This window comes from Molothrus aeneus, chromosome 10, assembly GCF_037042795.1.
Source record: "Molothrus aeneus isolate 106 chromosome 10, BPBGC_Maene_1.0, whole genome shotgun sequence".
Taxonomy (NCBI): Eukaryota; Metazoa; Chordata; class Aves; order Passeriformes; family Icteridae; genus Molothrus; species Molothrus aeneus.
In genome coordinates this window covers 15,402,085-15,427,200 of record NC_089655.1, presented here as the reverse complement: position 1 = coordinate 15,427,200, position 25,116 = coordinate 15,402,085, and the positions used below count along the sequence as shown (strand labels likewise).

Genomic DNA, 25,116 nt, shown 5'->3' with positions numbered 1-25,116 from the left:
CACCAATGAGCTGGTGTTGGGACTGGGGCCCTGCTCAGGATGAACAGGGAGCAAGAGATTATTAAACAGTGGTGGAAAATGACCACAGGCCCACTGACCCAGAATCCAGTTGCTGACTATGGCAGTGGCTCAGACCCAGCCATGTCATGGGAAATCAGGGCCATCCTGCAGCAGAATTGCAGCTGGAGCTTGAATGGCTTGGACAGGGGTTTGCTGTCTTCTGGCATGTTTTGTCAGGTCTTGGATGGCAAATCTTGGATGGAGAATAAGAAGTCCTTTAAGGAGCTAGCTTGGCCCAAGGGATTAGTGTCTTCATTTGATGGCCTGGAGGAACTTGGTTGTATCTCTGAGTTTCAGCACCTTGCTCTGCCTGCATTCTGGTATCCAATTGGCAATAAACTCCTTGGGACAGGGATGTTGCCTAGGTACTGTGTGAACAGTGTCTGTAACGCTGATCTCTAGGGAGATATAAATCTTTATTATCATACAGATTCATAACTACAACAAAGTCTTTGCTTTTTTTTTTAATCTGTGCATCCCAGGAGGCTGAGTGCAGATGGCTGTAATTCTGTTCTGTTTTGTCTCTGCTAAAAGAAAGGAAGGAATGGGTTTCCGGGTGTTGGGCCAAACCCTGGCACCTAGGGCTGTGGTCAGTTATTTACCTGCAGAGACTGGAATGTACCCTCCAGCAAATGTGACTCCCAGCAGGTGTCAGAAGGTGGATAGAAAACACAAATGGAGACTTCATATGAATGTCTCTAGAGCCGAATCAATCACTAGTGACCAGAATAAATGTAAAAGGGCAGCACAGAACATTTTATATTTATTGTGTGTCTTGGAGTTTACTTCCATGAGTTTCTCCTGCTGCTTTTGAAATCTATGTAAACTCATAGCAACCACAGTGTCTTGCAGCAGAAATAGCTCTGCAGCCTAGCAGTGTGTTGGGTGAAAAAACACCTACCCCTTTTCCTTTGTTTTGAGACTGATGCCTCCTAGTTTCATGCTTTCTTTTTATCTGCTTTATCTGCATTTTTTCTTTTTAAAAATGTTTTTATTATTTGTCCTTTTCATAAGCTTCTTACACCACGGTGAGTTTTTAAATCAGCTGTTAAGGTTTTGCTAGGTGTCTCCTAGCAATGCTTAACAAATAACTTTCCTTCATCTGCTTGTTTGTTTGCCCCAGCTGAAAGCCCATGCAGTTCTTTACCACACCTTGTTGCTTCAGAAATGAGTTCAGTCTGGATACCCAGTACTATTTGTGTTTTCCATGGCTGGAGAAATTGAATGTGGGACTGTGGCTACCCCAGACTAATTGCTGTAGGTGTGGCTGAGCACAGCTTCCTTTACCCCACTGTGCCTTCTGCAGTTTGTTGTGGCACAGCTGCCAATATGAACTTTGCCAAGGGAAGATATTTGGCACGTTCACTGGCCCTTTTTGGGAGCATATAGGCTGGTATGTAGTAGATGATCATCCCCACCCCATTCAAGCTCTGTTCCAGGTAGGCCTGACCTGCCTCTTTACAGTGAAATCTTCAAAAGTGGCTGGAGTCAAAGAAACACTGCTCAGTTAAATGACAGTGGCATCTAAGAGGCACCAAATGGTGCCTTCTTTAAACTTTTGAAGTGTTTTCCTTTGGTCCTGCTGATATACAGCAACACAAACCAGGTAAAACTATTCTGTGCCTGAAAAAATGAAAGAGCAAGGGGAAAAAATAAATCAAAACCTAGCTTCCCTTTGGCTTTTATCCTTGATGTCATCAAAAGACTCAAAAGGATATTTCAGGCCTGGCTTTAGCCTGATGGAACAGCAGGGAAGTTCTTTTCTATTAGATCCTTGATACAATCACATCTGGTGAAATCACTGTGGTCACATCTGCTGAAATCTTCCATCATTTCAGATTTGTTTCAAAAGACTCAGTCTTTCTGTTTTTAAAGGGCACGACTTCTTTCCCAGCCCTCCTTGGTGCCTGGAACAGAGATTAGGCATCAATCAGGGATCTCAGCCCCCTGGATGCTGCAGTCAGCTCCTGTCTCCATGTGCCTGCGTGAGGGGGCAGCCTCTTGGGACTGTTTAAATTTACATTAGAGAATTTGAAAGAAAATGTTTACACTTGTCTGTAGGCTTAGGGGAGAATAGACACAGCAACTCTTAAGGGTGCTTCATATTCCTGATAGATGCCCTTCAGTATGCATCTTTTTTTGCCACTGCAATGTCTTTTGGGCTTTAGATGGCTTTTGTGACCTTGGAAAGAAGAATGAATAAGAGACGAGGTAGCAAGGGTGTGTGTTTGAAAAGAACCTTGCCTCTGGCAGTGATATTGTTAGAGAAAGTGCAAAGAAAGGAAAAAAAAAAGGAAAAACTAAATACAAGTCCCAGCCTGAAGTGTATCAAGACTGAATCACTTCCTTTCTTCTTCCTGGTTAACATTTCTCACAGCCTCTTCTTGTCAGTACAGTGGATACTATTGACATCAAACACTTTTCTGTCCCTCACCTGTCCCCAGCTAAAATAAGAAATAAGAGCTGCATCCTTCCTGCTCTGTCTGCATCTCTGTCTAAGCCCAGTGCCCAAGGCCATGGAGTATAAGGAGAGGCTCACTCCTGTTTTGTTTGCCCTTCCCACCACCTCAGTGCCTATCCCAGCCTGCAGAGCATGATGGGTGGCTGCCATGGGTGCAGCCTGGTGGAGAAGCAGGCAGTGGGCACTGAATTTATCATCTCTACCACCTCATCTGTGGCTCACTGGCTTTTACTGGGGGAAAAGACAGTAAAGTCTTTTAGGGCAGAAGTCCTTATGTACTATCTACTTGCTCACAACTCCTGATTTGCCTAAATTCCACTTGCTCCTCTTGTGACCTTTGTCCTTCCTTTGCCCAAGAAGGCTTTTCTGTTCTTGGATGTGTAAATGCAAAAAGTGTTGATGTGTTACAGCTCAAAGAAAGCTCCCAAGCACCTCGAGCTAAAACCAATGTACCAGGAGCAGAAGACACTGTGGGCCCCCAGCTTTGTTTTGAGTCATTAGCTGTGACCTTTCCTAATATCCATGGTGCTCATCTCCAGTTTTCACTTGTGAGTTGGGAGGTTATCAGTGACCTGTGATAGCACAGTGTGTGAAATGAGCTGATGCTACAAGAAAGGTTGTGTGTTTAGCTGCAGCTCTGCTGTCTTGGAGGTGTCTGCACTGATAAACCAGCACTACATTTCCCAAAAATGACAGTTCACCTTCCAGGGACACAGTTTTCAGAGGATGAGCTGGCTACAGCACTCAGGAAACATGTGCTGAGCTCAATCTCTGTTAGACAAGACTTTTGAAGTGGATGGAGTGATGATGGATATTGATGCTGGAAATTTACACTACGGTGAGCAAAGTCAAATACTCAGAGTATTCAGGAGTTTGGCCATTGCCTTGTGTTGGTAGAAAATACACACTGGGGCTCTGGAGTTACTTGTAGCCTGCCACCCATGTCAGCAGGACACTGCTGCAAAGCCACCCTCTGTGTTTCCCTGACATAGCAACACCACCTGGCACCAGCAATTTGGCTGAGAGGCCAACCTGGCAGCCCCCGTTGCATCTCTCATCTCAGGGGCTAATGCCTGGTCTAAGCTACAGCCCTGCAGGGCAGAAAACAGGGCTTGGAGAGAGGGGAAAACAGAATAAAAGAGAGATGGCTGGGCCTGAGTAGGGAAAGGAATTTGGAGCAGGAGCTAGGAAGGACATCTGGGAGCCAGATTCCTCTCTGTGAGCCCACTGCAAGGAGCTGGCTTGGTTAAATGAGAGACATTCTTGTTCCTCTGCTGAAAGCTGCAAAATATGATAAGAGAAGGTGATCTAGGGTTATGGGAAGAGGTGACATCTAGGGAAATCATTGTGCTTTTCATGTCTTTTAGCTCAGGGAATAGTCTTACAACTCTTTTAGCACAGTGAGGCAAAATTTGAGACCCTGTGTTGACCTTTGCACTGCATGTTCTATAATGAATGTTCCTTGGAGTGGTGTGGGGGACCTGTGGCACTGACTGCTGTTGGCTTGTAAGCTTATCAAAAGTAAAGCAAATTTTCATCAGAGCAGAGTGGGTTGATGGGGCTCGGGAGTGGATTACCATCAGAGCTGCTCTGAGCTGCACACCAGGAATTCAGGGGCAGACAAGCAAACCAAGCAGTGAAGCTCTCTGCTGTTTTTCTCTCTTTTGACTCAGAGCAGAGACTGAGCCAGGGGATAGGAGTGTAGGCGTTGCAGAAGTTCACGTGAGTGGATAGTCTCTGGCATGAGTAATTTCTTGGACTGGGTTGGCTTACGTTTGCTTTTTGTCGAACTCACGTTGGCTGAGCCAAAGATAGCATCCTTTTTCTTTTTAAACCCATTTTTCCATATTCTACTGGCTGGAAGAGGGGGCGCAGAAGTGACATGTCTGCAACAATGCCATAAATCCAGACAGAAATAGAATAAGCAGTTCCCTCTGGTTCCGGTGTTTGTATCTGCGGGGCTCTGAGCTTAACCAGCCCGGGCTCCTCGGAGCAGAGCTGTGTCTGTGTGAGCCTGTTGTGCCTTGGGACCTGGAGCTCGGGTTTTGTTCCAGAACAATATCATAAAACTTTCACAGGAACGTCATGACAAAGAGCATGGGAAGAGGAATAACTTAACCCTCTCTTGCTGAAGTTGGTGTTGCAAAGCTCTGGTTTGCCCACGCAGCAAATCCTTTGGTTGAATATTGAGCACTGTGGGGAGAGAGAAAATTCAAGATTTGTGGGGATGGGGAAGAAAAAGCAACCACAAACCTGTCTTTGAGGATTACCATTTCCTGAATGTCTTTCAAGTCCATTTCTGCCCCTGTAGGCCCTGGCATGCATCGGTAGTGTCATTTGTTGGCACTCTTGCACTGCATTATGCTCCTGCATTTTGGAGTTGGGCTCTTAATCTATGTTGATTATGTTTTAATTGAATAAATAAATCAGAGCCCAGAATCAATAGAGATGCTTCTATGCTGTTTTATTTTATTTTTCTAGGTTTCCTAAGGACATTTAACTTTTACAACCTTATAACTTGTTCTGCAGCATTTGCTAGTCAGCTGTTGCATAATTGTTCTGGGGAATGAGAACCTGGGAATAATATGGCCCAGAAATGCTAAGAAGCAGAAATGAAATTGGCTGATCTCATCTGCCACCATCCTTTCTCTCCAGGGTCAGGGTACCAAGCAGGTCCTGTGTGGACTCTAGTGTTATTCCTGGGTCTACCATTGGCTTGATTTATCACCTCACGTGTTGGGGCCTTGGATGCCCTTTGCATCTCCCCTCTCCTTTCCAGGCTGACTCTTGGCTGCTTAACTTCAGAATTCTCTGGAGTGGAGCAATCACTGATTTTCTGTCTGAGAAGCCTGTGGCAGTTACAGGCCAACAACTGGAAGATGAAGAAAAACCAAACAAGAGCCATGAAGTGGAAAAGAAGTTGCACTTCTGCAGATTTAAAAATCCAGGTGCCTGTAGTTAGCCAGGAGTAATGGTCTGGGCTAATTCCTGTGAAAAATATTTCTTTTTTTGAACAATGGTTTGGATGGAAAGACTTCGGCTCTATAATAAAAATAGGCAAGAAGAGTCAAGTTTGTAAGTATTTTCTAACCTGACTCTCAGCCTTTTAAATGGTGTGTTCTTGCATAAGCCACGCTGGAGCTTCCATTTTCTTATTAGTCAAGCCAAATATATTGTAATACAATAAGATTTAATAATCATTAGGTACTAATGGATGCCCTAGCATGTATAAGTTTGGCAGATCAGAGGCTGCCTACTTTGCATAGCCTGTCTCTCTTTGACCAACTTGACATTTATGTGTCAGATTGATGACTGGGGAGTTCTTTAAAACCAGGTAATGATCGACTGCTCCTAAAATGAAATTTAAATGAAAACTATCTGGAGCAGCCACTGCGCCAAAGGAAAAGGCAAACTTTTGGCTTGGAAAATTGAAGTAACTTGGTGAGAGTGAAGGCAAACAGAGCTAGATTGTCTGTGGGAAGGTGCTAGTATGGTCTGAACAGTTTTTGCAGTTGAAATTAGGTGAGTTGTTAGGTAATTATTTAGTATTTTTATTATTGACATTGTCAAGCTCTGAATGAGCTCTTCTGCACCAAACTCTGTGTTGCATGTCTGCAGAGAGACTCTGATCCTGTCCAGGGATTTGCAGATAAGTAAGACGTGGAAGAACAGAAGACAAATAGCTCATGTTGAGAAAAGACTTTCAGTGTAATAGTTCATTTGACTCAAGAACTTTGGTTTCTGTGAATGCCCTGGTGGTGGCCTGGCTCAGTGGGGCTAGCCCCTAGCACCTACTTTGTCCATGGCACGGATCCTCAGCTGGTTTTCTTAAATTTCCCATTCCTGGTGGAGCTGCCTAGTTCCCAAAACACTGAAAACATTGAGGAGGATGTTTTCTAGCCTTTAATTACTTTGTGTCCTGTTGAGAGGTCCCACTGTTGGCTTGGGCTGTACAGCACAAAGGTCCTTCCTAGAGGTTTTGGACTAGGTTGATTCATCAAAATAAAGCATGTGAATGAGTCCTCTTTAAAAATGCTTATTCTAACAGGGATTGCAGTGCTGCCTTTGAACAGTGGCTTGAGCATCAGATGCTCTGCTGTGGTACTGAGTTCTGGGTTTTACTTTTTGAGGTGGGCAGTGGTGGTGAAAATTCACATCTCTTCCCTTCCAAGTGAGTGTCCCTACCAGCCTGGATACAAATGGGACTGGGCTGTTTTGAAAGCAGAAAGAAAGAAAAATTTGTTGAATTAGAGTCCTTGGCTGCATGTTGGCATTTGCTCTGGGTACGGGCTTTCCTGCATAAAAGCCTTTTCACAAAGACCTTACTTATGTTATTTTGTGACTGCTTGTTGCAAATCACCACCCTTCACCTTCAATCTGCTAGAAATGGATTGAACTTTTTCACTCCTCCTTGAAGGAGCTAATTTTTGAGATGAAATTTGTGAAGAGGCGTTGAATCAGACAGGTACACATACCAAGAATTGATTTAAAATAAGAATAGGTGCACGTGGCCAGTCACTGGCTGCTGTGGTTTGTAGCTCTGTTCTGTTTGTGATTTGCTCTTGGGATCCAGGTGCTCCAAGCCTGTTCCCAGCTTTGTCCTTCCAGACAGGTATCCTTCTGTAACACATCTTCTCCATCTTATGGTGTGGGGATTGTCCTGCGTCTTCAGCTCAGCAGCAGATTGCTGAATTCCTAATCCTTCAAGTCAGTTTTACACAATGGGACCCTTGTGGCAAATACGTAAGAAAAGCCCCAAAGCAGCATAAATTCTGTGAGATGGAGGCTTGCTGTTAGTTCTGGAGGGAGCTATAGGATTTCAGCATGTTTGTCCCTGCAGCCCTAGAGTTATTGCTGGGCATGGGTACAGCTCCATGAGGACAGTAGGAAACCATGTGCCAGGTCAAGTGGTTTGAATAACTGGAACTTTTCTTTCTTCTTTAAGGTGAATCCTGGTGGCAAGACCCTTGAGGAGAGGAGGTGCAGTTTAGATGCAGAAATTGATTCTCTGACCAGCATCCTGGCCGACCTAGAGAGCAGCTCTCCATACAAACCTCGGACTCAACAGGTTAGTTGCACGTTGTGTAAACACAGAGTGGGAAAGGGGCCAGCATCGACTTCTGGAGTCAATTTGCTAAGTGCTTGGTATTTGTTGTGAGAAGGCCAGCCAGTTCCTCCTGATAGCATCCAGATGTGGCTGTCAATGGGGAGAAGGGCGCAGCTGCTCTGAGGGGGCACCGGCTCAAAAGCTGCCACACCTCTGAGCAAAGGGCCTCCGATCACGATTGTCAGATTGCCACAGAGATTGTAGAAAAATACTTGCAAAAACTGGCATTTCATTTGCCTCAACTTTCAACCAACAATGACTCGTGAATTAAAACCTTCTCGGTTCACAAGGACTTTTGTGCTTTTGTTTTCTTGTTGTTTTTCTGTTCTGTTAACTTCTGTCTGTCGCACTGCCAGAAGGATCCAGATATCCCCATCTCATGAAGTGGCTTGGATCGGAGCTCAGCTGTCAGGGTGGCTGTAGCCCAGCAAGGCAGACTGGAATTCGCACTTCTCTGCTGTGTCTAGACAAGGACTGCAGGGGTGACAGTGACTTGGCTAATTTTTGTCACTCATCTAGGTAGTGCTTGAGTGGAGCTATTTAAGTTCTGGTGAGATGTCATCTATTTATCAGAGGAAGTGGTGACACCCCAGTGGCACTTTTAAAAGGGCAATTCTTGTGATCTCATAAAATCATCCTAGATATGTTTGTGCCTTGTCTTTCCTTCCTAGTCTCATAACTGGTCACATTTCTTACATATGTGTGGGTCTGTAGGCTGTATACAGCTAGATGTATGCTGTATTTCTCTTAGTAAAGCCCCAAAAGTCAAAAGTATTGAAGGGATAAGTCAGTGATGGGTGCACACTCACTATGCATACAAGCCTTCTCTTTGGTTTGTCTTATTTGGTTGTTTTCATTGCTCCCTTTCTTTTAAGTAACTGAGAAGTGATACCTTTGGAACAGAACTAAAGTAGTGATCGGAATCTGTTTAGATTTGCTCTTCTTCAAGTCTGCAAATGGAGCAAAAGCAGAGCAAAATCAGATTTGTGGTCTTTTGAAAGTGTCCCCCTGCACACAGAGGCTCTGGGTTTCCATCCTTTCTGCAGGGACCTCCCTATAAACTCGGCTTTAATTTTAGTGGCATGTGCACAGTTAATTGCATAAACTTACAGACTTGTCCTTGAAAAAAAGTCTAATTTGGGTTAGTCAGTCAAAAAGATCAACAATATAAACCAGATACAATTCAGCCCTTTTCCCAGTGGGTTTCTGTTGTGATAAATGAGATGGGTTCTGCTGAGGCATTGTGGTGAATAACCAATGTTCAGTTTGTTTGCATGGGCCAAACACACACCAGTGCACACTGTTACTGGGAAATGCTTTACTCAAAACGCTGCTAGAGTTGGGTGAAAGAGATTTGTGTTCCCCATTTCCCTCAGCAATGCCCACAGTCAGCTCTGACATCTTTGTGGGGACATGTAACTTCCGTACCCATTTCATGGAGCATCTACAGTTTGCTGACAGTGCTGCTGCCTGTTTCCTGATGCTTCTTCCTTTGGGATCTGGGGTTCTGTGAATAGGTTGGTTTTTCACTTTTATTTTATGCCTTTACCATTAAAAGAAAAAAATTTAAAAATCAGTGTCCAATAACAGTGTCCAAATGCAAACTTCTGCAGCTGTATTTGAGTTTGGAGGATTTGAAGTCATAGCCCAAGTTTGGGACTTGATCTGACTTTGAAAGTTCGTTGCCCTCCAAGATGATGTGCTCATTCCCGTTCATGCAGATGCTTGTTCCTATGGCTTTCTGCCACAACTTGGGTGAGGGCTCTGCAGACTTGTCACCTGCTCCCAGGTGCACTACACCCTGTGTGGCCTGGCAGGCAGAAGAAGCTGAACTCCATCTCTGGGATCAAATCCCAACTTGATTTGTTCAGTCTATCTGACTTCCCAGCATCTCCTGGTTAATGTAATGATGTCCTGTGAAAAGTACTGCTACAGCAGCTTCTAACTAGACCTGTTAGAGAAAGAAAATGCCAGAGTTGGATGTATCATCTGCTGTAATTAAAGAGTACTCAGACAAGTCCTTGAAAGGTGGAACTAGAACGTAAAGCTTTGATATTTTCCTTTGTTTGATCTGTACTAAGTATTAAAACTGGTGAGTCATTTGATGGTCTTATAGTAGGATAATAGATTAGGCTGCAAATTGTGAGGTACTTACTCAGAACATCAGCACATTTATTGGATTACACCTTAGCTGACCTTCCCAAATTTATCAGGATAATGGCTGCAGATAGGAAAGAAGAGCTACGACTTGTTTTCAGAGAAGACGTTTTCAGTTGTGCTTACGTGGTTAAAGCATTATAATAATTTTATAGGAATACCTTGCCCTTGGGGATACTACTGTTCTTGAATAAGAGAAATTTTATTGTTACATTTCTTTTTCGTATTATCTTCAGGACAGTTTTAAAGCAACGTAAGATAAATTGTAACAGAGTCCTTTCTCACTGGGGCAGGAGTGATAGCAGGGTAATGACAAGCAGTTTATTTAACATACACTTCCCTTGGCATGAATTCACACAAAGGGAAGCTCTTTTGATCCTTGGTAAGGGTTCAAGATTGCAAAGACACACACTGCACCAGGGGGGCCCCTGACACAGAGGGATGTAATATTTCTCAGAAAGGATGGGCCAACATCAACCCCAGACACTGTCCCTTAGCCCTTGCTGTTGAGGACATGGGTGAGTGTGAATCTCTGCACCATCCCTGCATTGCTTACCTGCGTGTTGCTCTGGTGACATTTTTTGTGTGCTGGGTGGGTGACAAGGACACTTCCATGAGCTGAAACTGGCAACCATTAACAGAAGGCAGGGAGCGAGTTTGAACGCCTGTGGTCAGCAGTGCCCTCCTGGTACCTCATGGTCCTGCCGAACTCTAGATAGCTGGGTAGGAAAAAAAGGTGATCTGGGCTGAGTCCGTGTCTTGCAAGCAAAAGTCTCACTGACTGAATCATAGAAGCAGTCAGAAATCATTAAATGCAAGTTTTTTCCTTTCAAAATTGCACATACCTAAAAGCACAGGAAATTACAATACTAAATCACCACCTTTAGCCTTAACAGAGCAGCATCTAAGGATGTTTTCTGTCATGTGAGGTGGTGTAGGAGAGATTGTATTTAAAGAATTCAGCTAGAACTGAAGTTTTAAAAAAGGTCTGTATGACCTTCACCAGAATGACCAGTTCTAGCCTTCTGGTACAGTAAATTGAAATGGACAAGATGACCAGGATGATCTCAAAATTGCCATGACTGCAGTGGCATATGAGGTTTAACTTGCCTCGGGTGTTGCTGGAAGAACTGCAGATGCACTATGAAAAAAATCTAATTAATTTTTTCCTCTAGTTTGGTGCAGTTTGGAAGTACTAGTGTGATGAATAAAGTACAGAGCTCCTCTTATGTAGCTGCAGTGTGCTTCTGTGTACATATCACACCTTCTAAATTGCAGTAACTCATTGGAAAGTTCAGAGGCAGAGAACCCACTGTACCTTTCATTAGTAAAAGGAGGCATTAGTGAAAGACAAGATATTAGGTGCATAATTTTCATGGATAGGAGTAGGGGCAAGTCATAAATTGTGTGAACCCCCTAAGTAGAGGCCTAGTGAATGCTGTGTTTATCTGACTCCTCTATTAAAGGGTATTTCCCCCAGTTTTTACCTGTTCTGCTTAAATCTTTGCTTAAGAGATCAATGCAGCAAGACCTTAACAACAAAAAAAAAAAAACCCAAAACTACTCCAAACCAAACATGCCAAATTTCAGCCCATAAAACAAATGTTTGCATTTTCTAAAAAACAAGAAAACTTTGTGACTCTGGAAAAAGGGCTTCCAGCAGAGACTGTGAAAGTGAAATACTGGAAATAGCAGCACACGTAAGCTCAGGATTCTTTGTCCCTGCTGTGAATTATGTATTGAATGATGATTGCTTTGTCTGGAATTGGACACCTACGTTCCAAAACTCTTGAGTTTTGTCCTGAATTTCCAACAGAACGTCTGTTTGGCAAAATAACACTTTGTGGGAGGTGTACCAGGTAATAAGATGTACCTGGTCTGATGCTATTTAATGTTTTTCTAAAAGCAGATGCTCTGTGGCCAATATTTGTGAAGTACTTAAATAGCAAAAAAGTCTTGTTTGACCATGCACCATGGCCAAGATGAAATCTGCTTGTGTACAAGCTGTTGGAGGCAGCTTGATCCAGAGGGAACTGGGCTGGCCCTCTGGAGACCTGTTTCATTCCCAGCAACCACTGCCGTGCTAAATGACCTTGAATGTAGTGTTTCCCCTCTCCTTCCTCTCAAAATCTTTTCGGTCCTTGTAGCTTGGCAACCTCTTCAATGTGATTTGCCTCTTACTCCCCATGTGTATGGCATGTAGCAATGTGGAACCTTGGTCTGGGTTGAAGGCCTTTGGGTGATGTGTTGTGCAAACAGGTGGGGAACATGAAGGCAGAGTTAGGCAAGATTTCTAAGGATTCATGGCTGTGTCCCTGCCTCTGTGTCATTGCCCCCAGTACTAGACACCTGTCACTATCCAACGCTTCAAGCCAAAGTGAGCACTGTTTTGAAGGAAAAGAGGTTCATTCTCAATGTGAGCTATAGAACAATAAAAACGTAAAGAAAATTAGGTTTAAAAATCAGGGATATATTTTCATTAAGTTTCAAGCATACTGGGAAATAATGTCTTGTAATGACTGGAATTTAAAAGGGATTTAAATGTTTGACAGTGCTGGTGGTTATCCTGAAACTTATTTTGGTAACCATTTGGGGATAGTAAAAGTAGAGAAAAGGCAATGGATGTATTTTCTTGCAGAGTGGTGGGACAGGATTGAACATTCAGCACTACAAGGCAAACCAAAGCAAAATGTTGAAGTGTTGCTTACTAATGAAAGACTCCTAGGAGGTCTCTTCCCTGTGAATTTCTAATTGTAGTGCCCCTCTTATAGCTGTGTCAGGAATGCACGGCTGAGAGTTCAGGTGTTTTATCTTGGTTTATGCAGAGCCTTGTCTCCAGCCATGATTAAAGCTTCCAATCCAGCAAAGGGAAGCACATTCCCCAAGCTTTGAGAAAGATCCTTATGATTGTTCTTGGTTTGGGGTGTGAGGCTCTGTGAAAAACAGATCACTGAATCTGAACTCAAAACAGTCTGTGCAGATGTGCTAGTCCAGGCTCAGAGTTGGTTTTGTTGTTCCTGCTACTTGCCCGAGTCTGGCTGCTTGGGTTGGTTTGCACCTAAAGGATTTTAGAAGGGCAGTCCACAGGGTATGTTACAGAACTCCAGTTGTTGTCGGGAATGTATTTATTTCTTTTAAGAAAGAAAATTTAGGTGTACAAGCAGATTGAGATTGATTTGGTGGGTTCAGAATGAATTCCTCCCTCCTGTAGCATTTATGTGACAGAGAGTTTTATGGTTCCTCAGTTATGGGACTCAGGGGGATATGGCTTTTTCAGATGTTCAGTTTGGGCTGAAATGGATGGCTTAACTTCTGCCATCTTCACATATGATATTTGAGGTAAATAAAAGTTTCCTGGCCTCATTCTGCTGGTCTGAGCACATCTAAGCTGGCATCTGCACAGCTTTGCCAAAGAGTCTTCAGTGTCCAGCAGCACAGCATGGTAGCCAGGCAGTGCTTTCTCTATGGCAAAGGGCTCTTTGTATTGTTTTTTTTTTTGAGGTCTGTGCATTTTGGGCTTTGTAGGTGTTTGATTCTCTTTGTTGTAGGACAAAGGGGCTCATTGGAAGTAGGCTCCTCTGCTGAAAATGAGAAGCATCCGCTGTCCATCCTGAAGGGTTGATGACCTTTTAGTACGACCATCCTAGCTACTCCAGAGCTTTTGTGCCACACACTGCTTTTCCTGAAGCCTGTGAGTGCTGCTATTTTGCTGACTTGGATGACAGTGGGTCACAGTGGTGTGCCCAAGCTGGTGTTGGGGTGGTTGTAGCCCTTGTAGCAGCATTGGATGGGCTGTGCAGACTCACTGCAGGGTGCTGACTGTGCCTGTTCTCAGTGGGCTGTGACACTTTTGCCATAGTCATGGACATCAGGAATTGCATGGGCTGTTCTGTAGATGGGGTCACCTCTGAGAGCTGTGCTCCTGCTTCTGGCTGCAGCATGCTGGCTTTGTGCTGTCTGGAAAATCTGGGTGGATTACTGAAAGTAGGAAAGGAAGTGTCCCATCTGGAGCCATTTCTGTAGGTTCCTCCCTGCACTCGAAGTGCAAAGCCTCTACATCCAGAAACACTTCCTGCTGCTGTTCCCCTCTCCAAGGGCAGAGTGGCATTCCTACCCCACGTGGGTGGCATTTGAGGTGGTCCCTGGGTTGGAGCTTTCTGGGAGGACCACTGTGGGTGCACTAGCTGTGAGCAGCACATCTGTCCTGCCATCCCTGACATGTCTGCAGGCAGGAGTGTGCACAGGACGGGCATGCTCAGCCATGAACGTGTGAGTTGGGAGGCATAGCCAAGAGATGATTTAATGTGTGTTTGGATTTGGTCTTTCTCTATAAGAAGGGAAACCTTCCTGCAGTCATCAGCTCCAGCCAGTGCGTGCAGCAACTGATCTTGCTCTGATTAGCAGATGCCTGAATCGGTTGCATCTGCTGGTATGTATTAAACCTTAATCCTTTTGATAAGAGCATGTCCGTGAAGATTTTTAAAGAAAGTTTTCTGAGATCCCGGATTATCAGCCTGTCACAGATGAACAGGATAAGAGTGACCTTTGCAGGGTATTATTTCTTCCTCTTGTACTATCATCAGAGTGAAAATAAATCAGCACTACTCCTGCTGTTTCTTTTTCTGATAAATTACCAAGTTCACAGAAATATCAGTGACGTTTTCTTTTCCATTTTTCCCTTTCTCTTCTGCATCCATTTTGGTTTTCTGCCTACGTGTTTGGCTAAAGCTTTAGATGGCAACTAGTGTTGGATGTATTGGACTTTAAAATCTGTGCAGGCATCTCGAATTTGTATATGGATAAAGATAAACATTTACTTTGGGAACAGTGATAAAAAGCAAATAGTACTGCATAATTTGGTCTTTTTCTCATTCTGCATTTGTGATTGTTTTGCTATGAGTGGTTGAGATCAGAGTTCTTATTCTCTACAGCTTTTCAAGGCCTTCTACCTATTGTTATGTTTTGTTTTCTGTCTTTTTCCCCACAACGGGACCAAGCTGCTGTAAGCCATCATCTCAGGAAGCCTGTCATCATTTCCCCATCCTTGCATTTTGGCACTCGCTGTAGTTTGGCACTCTCCTCAAAGGGCTGCGGCGCGCTCCATGAGCTGTCCGTGTGTCCAGCCAGCAAAGAGCAGCTGCCTCTGGGGCAGGAACCTGTGTTTTGTTGGGATGCAGCCTCTGCTCGTGTTCTTGCATGGGTCGATGCATCCGAGTGCTTCAGCGGCATTGGATTCACCACCACGGCAGCAGCCCTGTGAGATGGGGAAGTACACTGGCTGTCTCATGGGCAGGGGAGGAACCCAGGCACTGGGGCATCAGATGACTTGGTTTGTGCCTGAGTCACCAGAGGAGCTGAGGCCGCACCATGGGCACCCTAGTCATAGATTTATCTTCATCTCATACCCCATTGGAATGGATGGGCAGAGTGTGTGTGAGAACACCCCTGTCAGAAAGATTTAAAGAGGTCTCGGGTGTGGGGTTGATTTCCCCATGTGTGGCAGCCACTTTTCTGCCTAGTGCCTGCCAAGGAAATAACTGGAGCATTTTGAAATGAAAGCACAATTGATTAATTCTTCCTACTCGGCACCTCTTGGTGTCAAGCAGTTGGCTACTCCCTGCATATGATTTGATTTCTGTGACCACTTTTAAGTGGGTCTGTGGGAGGGATATCTGTGTGGCTGGGGATCCCTGAGATCCCTGTCTTGGGGAGCTGCAGGGTGTGCAGTGGGGCCACCCTGGCTGTCCTTGCTTGGCCCATGGGGTGGCCCCAGTGCACACGTGTGCAGCGAGCGCCAGGCCTGCTGCATGTCCTGCAGGCAACTTGAACTTTTGCTCTTCCAGACTGTGCTGTAACCAGGATCTCTGACCTGGAACATGGATTGTTTGGCTGACACACACAGACAAATGCCAAGGCTAATACTAGGGGGAGAAGGGAAGTGGAGGGGCAGTCAGGAGAGGTAACAGATGAGAACAGGAAGGGCCACAGTCCGCTCAAGATGCAAGACACAAGTCCATAGGAAATCAGGCTTCCTTTGCTCTGCTCTCTATGGTTTCTGTTCCTTTTGTGTTGTGTTTTTCTCTTCTGTGCACAGGAGGAACCAGCTGCGTTTCCCTCCCTGCTAGGGAAAGGAAATAGTTCAGCGCCAAGGGAACAGCGCAGCAACTTGCAGAAACACCTGCATGGCAATACATCACTTGGGACTCTGCTCCCACTGTGGGCTCTGCTGGGCGTATTCCCCAGGCCATTTCCACCAAAATGGGAGTGACAATGTGGTTCGTGCATCATGCTCACAGCAAGGAGGGCATTACCTTGGTGTGCCTTCAGATTGCTTGGGATCTATCCAGACACCATTGCAGGGCAGGTATAGATCCTGTTGATGGGAGTTGCTGTGGAATTGTTCTCTTTAGAAAAGGAGGGCAGCTGCCTTCTGCGGTGGTAGTTTCTAAATACAGTTTGAAAGGTGAAGGCTTAAACACACTGGGAAGCCCTGGCATTTAAAGCATGGCCTTTGTGAGTTTGTCCTTGTTACTTATTGCTGTGTGTTTGCATGAGTGCTTGCAGCTTTCCATGTGTTCATCCCTGTTGTGCCCTGGGGTGGGAGAAGTTTGGTTCTTTTGTTCTGCAGATGGAGAGCTGATGCGCAGAGAGACCTTGCAGCTCATTGTAAAACAGGGCTTTGGACAGATATCAGTGACATTTTGGGATAGTGTTGTCACTCACTGTTGTCCATCCTGTCCATCTGTGGTCTGTTTTTCTGAGGCTCTGCCCTGCCAGAAGGGAGGACCTCTCCCTGGGAGCCCTTGCTGGCCATTCCAGAGGCAGATTAGGTGTATTCACAGCCTCATTTCAGGTAGGGTCACCTGTAAGGTCCTAGAGCTCCACAGAAAAGTGAGACCTGGCCCTGCAGTTTCTACATCAGAGTCTCCTACCCGTGTGTAAATAAACCTGATGAGTTTGTAGCCTGAATATATCTCAGGATTGTTCCAAGATGTTCTAGTTCAAAACCTAGTTCATTAAAATAAGAGGCAGAGGCATCTGTGAATGGTTTGAGAAGCAGTGTCTATATTTTCTCTCTCTTATTGATTGCCTTTGGCCTTCCTGTCTGGAACCTTTTGAGAGATGACTGTGATGCTGAAATGCATTGTTGCTTTCTGTATATTAAAGCTGCTAAAAAAAAACCCAACCCACATCTAGCCTGTATCTGAAAGTCATGAATTGATAGATCCTTGCTCTAGCTCTTCAAGTAACTGTGAATTACTCCAGGCTGTTACAGTTTCATTGTAGGGAAGTTCTTTCCTTGACTCAGACTTCTTTGCATCACAGTAAAATGCAATTAGGTGACGTACTTATTGTGGCTTGGAAGCACTTAAAATTCTCTCAGCCTTATGTTGTCAACTTTTGCTCAATAGCAGACTTGTGGACTGTGTCACTGTGCCTGTGTTAGCATATATTATCACCATATGGTGTTTCAGTAGTGAATAGGAAACTTCTATGAGTATGTAAAAGAGGATGAAATGAAAAAAAAATATTACAGTAAGATAAGACTAACATGCTGCTTCACTGCTGAAAGTGAGCACTCTATCTAACTGCTGTTTCTATGAGAAATCAATCATGTGTTGGTCCAATGGATATTACTGTCTTCCCCCACAGATTTAAAAAGAAAAACTAAACAAAAAAAAGGACCTGGCCAGAAAAAGGAGATTTTGAAACAGTTATAAATACTTCTGCCAATGTTTGCAGTCTGATACTGATTCCTCCCTGCCCAAACAAAATATTTTGAGACTTACAATGAATTCTTCACTTGGAAGGAAGTAGTTTTGCATGCATGAGTACAGTAAGAGCAAGGGCAGGTTGTGCAGTTCTCATGGCATTATGTGCCTCACAGGCAGGATTGTTGCAGTCATCTCACCTGATTGCCAGCATAAGCCAGGTCAGAGACTTTGCTGTCTTGCCATAAGTAGCACGGTATTTCTCTCTGGTTTGACAAGAGGCTGAGTACCTTACCCCCTCTGGAGTGATTTGTAAGGTGTCAATGAGAACCCATTCCTGCCCCAGGCAGCTCAGAACCATGAAGAATTGCCATCTTGTATGTCAGCAATCACTCAAGTCATCCTGGGGTCTCAGGCAATTCTGATGCTGTCTTCCCAAACCATTAACTTGTGATCCAAGAAGAATTCAAGAAAGATGGGAGGCACAGTTCTCTTTCCATGCAGCAGAAAGCCAAGATGCACATGCAGCTTCACGCTGTGATTATCAAGAGGGGAGGAGAAGATGTTGGGGTTGATTACTGTGCTGGTTTGCAGAAAGATCAGCTGTGCATTACATGGAATATCTGTGTGGCTAAGGTCCTTTTACAGTCCTAAATAGTGGTAGAAAAACAGTTCAGCTGGATTTTTTTGAGCACTGTATAGTTCAGCAGAGAGATAATACAGATATTATTTTGAATTATATTTAATCTTTTTCTGGAAAGATTTTGACTGGAATCTGCTTCAGCAGCTCATGTCCAAAGTGCAAGACAAGGGATCTGGCTGTGGGAAAGGGTTACCACAAAGATCACGGTGTTTTATGAGGCCCCAATGACAGCTGCTACCGTGCTCGAGACAGCACTCTCTGCTTCCTGAGAAAAGCTGTGGAGATACCACACAGAGGATGAATTGTTAAGTGGTTCTTTCGGGTAAACGTGGATCACTGTTAGATTTTGGAGATATCTGGAAGAGTCAGAGCCAACACCCCAAAGCAGGACTGTTTAATACTGGAAATCATCAGACTTTCTGGCAAGACTTGCCTTTGACAAGACTTGGCTTTGACTTTGTTGAGTAATGTGGTCATTTCTAACTAATGGCAATAAAACTTTAGGGAACACCTGCTGTTTGGATATTGAACATATGTGTGCGTGCTCATGTAAAATCACAAATGCAGGCAGGTCTAGAAAATACAATTTGTATTTGGCTCCTTTCCTACAAATCGTATTTCAGAACACCTTAAAGCCTTCCTGTAAATAAAATCATTTCAGAATTGAGCTCATTAATGGAGAGAAGGAGATGTGGTAAGGCACAAAGACAAAGAAGGAAAAAGGTGGCTTTTGTTTTGTTTTGTGGGCTTTTTAAAGGCAAAGCGTCCATTTGATGAACTCAATCATTTGTTGAATGTACTCAGTGATTTCTCAGGAGGACATATGGACAATCTGAGGAGACTGTCTGCATGATTGGAGCTGCATGGAGCCGAAACCAAAATGATGGCTGATCACTTAAAAAATATAAATGGAGGGAACATCTGAGGATCTCTGGCAGTTTTCCTTATGAGGCAGTGCTGGATTATCCCCTATAATCAGTGCTTTCGCCAGCCCAGTTTCCAATAAATTAAATGTAAATATCTCATTGCTTTCTTTGGGTGATTATTCCAGACTGAAATGTATACAGCTGCTAAGAGCTATTTGACTTCAGAATTTCCTTTTTTAATTTAATCTCCTTGTTCTGAGTGACACTTCATATATGTGTCCATGCATATGTCCTCGCACCATATGGACGCATTCCACGTCTACGCATACGGAGTGTGAGGAGGTTGAAATTCCCCAGTACAGACAGAGCTGTAATAAAAGGACTGACAGACTGGGTCTGTAATATGCCTGACCTGACAATTAAGCAAACTTATTACCATGTCAGCTTGCCAGATGGATCATCTACTCATGATGTAACGTGTGTTGCTTCTTGAAAATATTGGAGTGCAGTTTCCTATTTTATGTTTGTTGAGCTGAGAAAGGGAGAGGGAAGAGACAGTTTTATTTGAACTAAACCCACTCGTTTCAAGTATGTTTAATGATAGCAATATGTGACAGATAAAATAAAATCCTAGGCCCTGGTCCATGTTTATTTTAATTTCAAGCAATGGGGAAAGATGGAAGAGATAAAATTACAGGCTAAAAATGTCTCTTGATGTAAAATAGCAGCTTGAGTCCTGAAGGGGCTTTCCTTGCTGCACCCTGCAGGGTTCTCAGATACATTTGTCAGAGTTTTGCTAGGTAGGAGTTTGGGGCTTTGCCTATAAAGAAAAGTCAGGTTGGACTAATTGGCATCAGCTTTATAATTATTTCCTTTTAACTTACTTAAGATAGTAAGGCTACACTGAAAGAGTGGAGAGGAAAGCAGTGCTTAGTCTGAAGTATCTATCACTAACCTGGACTTTCTTTTAACCTAGTCCCACCCTGAACCTGAGGAGGAGGTAAGTTGTTCTTAGTCCTGTCTTGTGTCCCTGAGACTGCCAGACCTCTACCTGCTGTTGTGTAACCTTGGCTGAGCCATCTTCTGCCTCTGGGCTGCTCTTCTGTTAAATAGGGAAAGCCCCCATTTCTCTGCCCACCTGCTCAGTGTGCAGTGTTTGGGTGCAGTGAGGGTGTGTAGGTGAGCTTTAGTATTTCCATCTGTTTGTGAGCTTTAGTATTTCCATCTGAACTGCTGGGGTTTTATTCTCTCCACTCTCCTGTCACAGCAGCATGGGTCGATTGGGATAAAGTGTCTCTTTCCAAATCTTAGGTGGAGCACAGCCTTGCAACCTTGTGCAGCTGTTTCACGTTTCTGTATGGCTAAGTTGGCAGAGTCAACAGCACCAAGGTGCTGTTCTCCATTTTTAAGCTGTTCTCTGCCTGAAGAGCTTAAGAACTCCCGATCCATCCGAACCAGGTCCCTCATTCTGCTTGTACACCTCTGAGGAGCTGTAAGCCCATGACTCCAGGAAACATGAGGGTGATCCTCTTGGTCTGCAAAGATGCTTGAACTGGCTTTGCAAGTGGAATGTTGTGCCCAACAGCTGGGAGATTTTCCTGCACACAAGTTCAGAATAGTAGAAGGGAGATAGTAGACATTAGTGCTCAGAGCTGTCACCTCCTTTGGAGATGCATTGTGTGGGGATGTAGCAGTGCATCCAGCACTGGTTCCATCATGCTTTTGACTCCATTAATTGCACTTGTATGCAGAGGACACTGCAGTTTCACTGTTGGAAGCCTGTCCTCCAGGGAATTTTTAGTATCTTATTTGCCCTGTCAAGTTTTCTTGAGGGTCTCAAATGCTGTCTGTTGTGAAGACTCAGCTTCATCTCTGGCTTGGCTCGTTTGATGAAAGCATTTTGGTATCCTGGAGTCATATAAATTCTCTTTTTGTAAGATTTGTTGTCTGCAACTGAGCTGGGAGGGAAGTTGAATCTGGAGTGTATTCACTCAAATATATTTGGTCCCAACTCATATCATTATAGTGTTGGTCAGCTGCTGGTGGTTTTTTAAAGACAGAAGCAGCAAAAGTCTGGCTTGTAGAAAAATAACCTATCTGCATGAGAAACTGGAATTTAAACCTTTGCTTTTCAGTATCTTTTTGTCATATGTCAAGGTATATAGGCCTGAAATTAAGAGCCTGACCTTCCCCACCCTGTGTCACTCCAGCTCAGGGTTCTTCCCCATAAATACCAGAAAAAGAAGACAAGAGTGGTGCAAATTCATATCTACACTGCCCCAGAATATTTCCATTTATCTAAGAATTTGCTGTTCACAGAGAACTGGCTTGATTTAAATTATGTCTTCCTTAATATTCAGTCAGGGATTTTTCCTCCGTCAGCTCATCCAATTGCTTTATGAGCTCATGTAAATCTCTGGAATTTAAAACATCCCATAGCAAAGAAGTTCAATGGAGGTGGGGCAGACCCACCTTATTCTTGATATTTTCCCTTTGCCTCCCCCAAGGGTGGTTTCCCGTTGCTTCTTTCTAGCACTGGAAGTGACAGAACCATCATTCCTCCTGTTTGTACCAGTCTGAGTCTTAGCTCTCTCTTTTCAAGGCTCAAGAGATACTTAGCTATTTCAGAGGAATGTGAAAAATGTAGGTGCAGTATCCATTTGTTTCTGATCAGGTATTGCTATCTAACTGCAAACTGTAAGCTTATATGCAAAAATTAAAAAAAGTGGAAGTGGCTATTGGACCTGTGTTATGTTATTTTTACTTATTAGAGGTAAAGTCTGTGTTTCAGCTGTGGGGCTTTCAGAGTAACTTCCATAGTGCCCTGCTTTTTTCTGGTTTGTTTTGGTAGTTTTATTTTTGTTTTGTTTTGTTTTTTTCTCCCAATCATCACAGTATAAAATAATTTGACTGGAATTTGACCTCTTTGCCAAACTTTTTGTGTGATAGTTACCAAAGACAGTATCCATGGGCACATTGCTTGCAAATACAAAGTGAGAGGAGAGATACAGGATGACTGATTTGGGGGAGGTCTGATGCAGCCACAGTACTTTGGAACAAGATGGGATCTGTTCTTCTCCCTTTTCTCACAGATCTCTGACATGTTCCTTTATTTTTCAGTAAGATTTTTAATTTCTCTAGCATTAAGTTTTCCATCTGTAAAACAGAGGTGGTAATAATAACATATCCCACCTGGCTGTCTGACTTTAGAAAGGATTTTCAAATCTCCAGCTGAAAATTCTTCTGCAAGCACAAAAATATTACAGTTTTCCCAGCTTGTGTAAAAAATTGTTTCTTGCTGTGAAAAATCAGTATGTCAAACACTTTTATTTTCTGTAAGGGAATTCAGCATCAAACTCTTCCAAATGTGTTAGGTAATGTTTTGCATTATAGATTATATGCTGTTAATTTAATTTCAAGTTCTATGCAGAGAAGAAATTGTTGAGTGTACTTTAGTGATTTATACTATGATTTGATCAGTGTGTTAGTAGTCTGGCAGATCTTAACTTCCAGAAACATCTAAGAGTTCAATACATTAGAGATGAATAAGCTATGTACATGAACATGTGTGCTTTTATTGCTAAAGCTAAATTAAAGCTTGAGCCCTTTTGGGTTGAATTAGTCAGCACTTCTCCAGCTCTTTTTCTGTCTTTCAAAACTCTTCTGTGCAACCAGTATGATTCTAATGTGCTCTGCATTATTTTTCTGCTTTCACATGAAGACTTGGAGAGACAGTGAAAGCTCTGTATAGAGTGTATTGTACAGTGAGGGAGGGAGCCCAACAAAGCTAATTATACAGACACTCCCACTCTATTACCCTTTGGAGAAATTGAGCCTAACATTCTGCTCTGAAGCTTGTTAAACTATCCTTTTTGGGTGCAAGGAGCTTATTGAGGGAATGAAATAGCTACACTGTGTAATCAGAATGGGAATTGGAGCAGATCATTATATTTACTCATTTGATTAGCCATAAAATAGCTACTGAAGTCCCCATTTTAAATCTGCTTAGCAATTGTGCAGCAGGGCAAACTGGGTCTTTTAATTAGAAAAGAAAAGAGATTGCAGTATTTTTTAATAAGTAATAAATATATAAACACACACACATTGTGATCCTGTTTATGTAAATAACCTCTTCCCTGTGGGTGTTCTTGCCTCCTAATTGTTCAGGGTCTCTCTGCTTCCAGCTGCAAAGAAAAAGGGAATGGCACATCTACACCAGAAAGCACAATATCTGGGACTTAAAACCCAGCTAGACATTTAGATTACCCATTAGAGTAAAACTGCTGTGGGAGAGATAGGTAACCCCAGAAGAAGATGGCATGGAAAAGCAGGAGGTCATTGATTAGTGGAGGGACTTTAGGTCAGGTTGTGCAAAAGTCTGTCTGGAGCAGTTTGGGTAGGGTCAGTCCTGCTGTAAGGGAGAGGACTGGGCCGAAGAGACTCCTGAGATCCCATTCAGCCTGTAAGATTTATTTAAGAGAGGTCATTCTGGATCATCAGGGGTTGCCTTGAGTGGGTCCTGTTCCTGAGGGAGCTGGGGGGGCTCAGGCAGGGGCAGTGCAGAGCCCCCCAGACATCTGAGACCAGCAGGTCTGAGCTGCCTTGCAGGCACTGCCTGCCTTTGTGCACAGCCACAGCCAGGGATGCCCTGCTGTCTCTCTAAGAAAATTCAGTGCACAGCCATGGCCATAAAGGCTTGGAAAGGAGCCACTACTGAAGGTTTCATTTTCTGGCTTCCTTTGCTATCTGAGGAACTTGCACATCAGAGAAAATGTTCCAAAGAGCAGTGAGCTCTGTAACCACTGGTTACTCTGCTCAGGATGGTCACTGTCTTAATATTTCCTAAGTATCAAATATACTTTTAGGATATTTTTGAGCTATGAAAGTATTTCAGCTTTCTTAAAATTTATTTAATTTGGTTTTAAGACAACCAAAGCTTGGTTACAGAGAGCAGACTTGTTTTTGAAATGCATTAGACTATGTGGAGAGCTGACCCACTGGTAAGCGTGTGTTATGGTGCTGTACTTCTGTGGGTCAGTGAAAAGTCATGTTCTTAATGACAATAACAGAATCATTCTTTTGATGTTGCCTGTGGATGACAAGATCTTTGGGCAGCAGGAAGGGGCAGAGTAGAGCATTACCATTACAATATTAAAGGATGAAGTAAATATTTGGCCTAGTGACTAATTTTTTTGTGGACATATTCTCCAGTATTTCCTTTTTTTTAATAATTTATTTAAATAAATAGTCCATGGGTTAGAACCCACTTGCAAATGCCCAGAAATCCTACTGTGTTGAGAAATCATGTCCAGAGTGGCTCGGAGCAATCCCTCCCAGATGTGCTGTGGGTACCTTTAAAAGGCCACACCTCAGGGGAAGAAATGCCAGCACCGGTTGTTCTGCATCTGCCAAGAGAGTTACTCTGGCATTGTTCCACAGCACTAAATTGTATAAGCAGGACATTGGGCAGGCCAAAAAAAAAAAAAAAAAAAAGCCACCATTATTAGGCCCAAAATACCATTAGCTGGAACTTGCTGGCCAAAAGAACAAGCACCTAACTATAAAGAGGTTAGAAGTGTACTGTAAATTTTCTCTTTTTGATGTGGCTGGGACACCTGCAGTGAGCTTGGGCTGTTCTGCATTGCCCTGCATCACTGCAACCACCTCAGAGCCCACCTGACTGTCAGGAGGATCATAGGTAAAGGGAAATTGCATGGCTGAATTTTCACTTGATTGTGGTAGAAGGGCTTTCTCTGAAGTTCTGCACACCTGTATCTGCCATTGAAATAATTGGAACATTTGACATTGATGCCAATTCTTCTTTTCTTTCCATCCACCAGCCTGATCATATCCTTTCTGTGCCACAGGGGTGGAGAGAGCCATAGTCTAAGTCTCACCACCACAGTGTATGCAGAAAAACTGGCCGAGTGAGGATCCTGGAGGAACATTTTTAATGTTACATCTCCTTTTGGATACACGCCTTTCCCAAGCGAGCGGCTGCTCTGCGCCCGGGGAAGCGGGGTTTGTGTTTAGAGCACGTCTGTGAATTGCGGTTGTTGACTGGATCAAGCTGTCACTGTGTCACTTAAATGTTACAATCTCTCAAGCTG

At 43.6% G+C, this 25,116-nt stretch overlaps 1 protein-coding gene across 3 annotated transcripts in view; it reads left to right on the top strand.

Annotated features, from left to right (window-relative positions):
• Nucleotides 1-25,116, top strand: part of LPP (LIM domain containing preferred translocation partner in lipoma) — a 318,878-nt gene that overhangs the window by 159,973 nt on the left and 133,789 nt on the right. For all 3 annotated transcript variants that reach the window (XM_066556527.1, XM_066556528.1, XM_066556526.1), the window contains exon 7: nucleotides 7,467-7,589. In XM_066556527.1, the coding sequence (XP_066412624.1) occupies nucleotides 7,467-7,589 (123 nt within the window). The remainder of the gene's footprint in view (nucleotides 1-7,466; nucleotides 7,590-25,116) is intronic.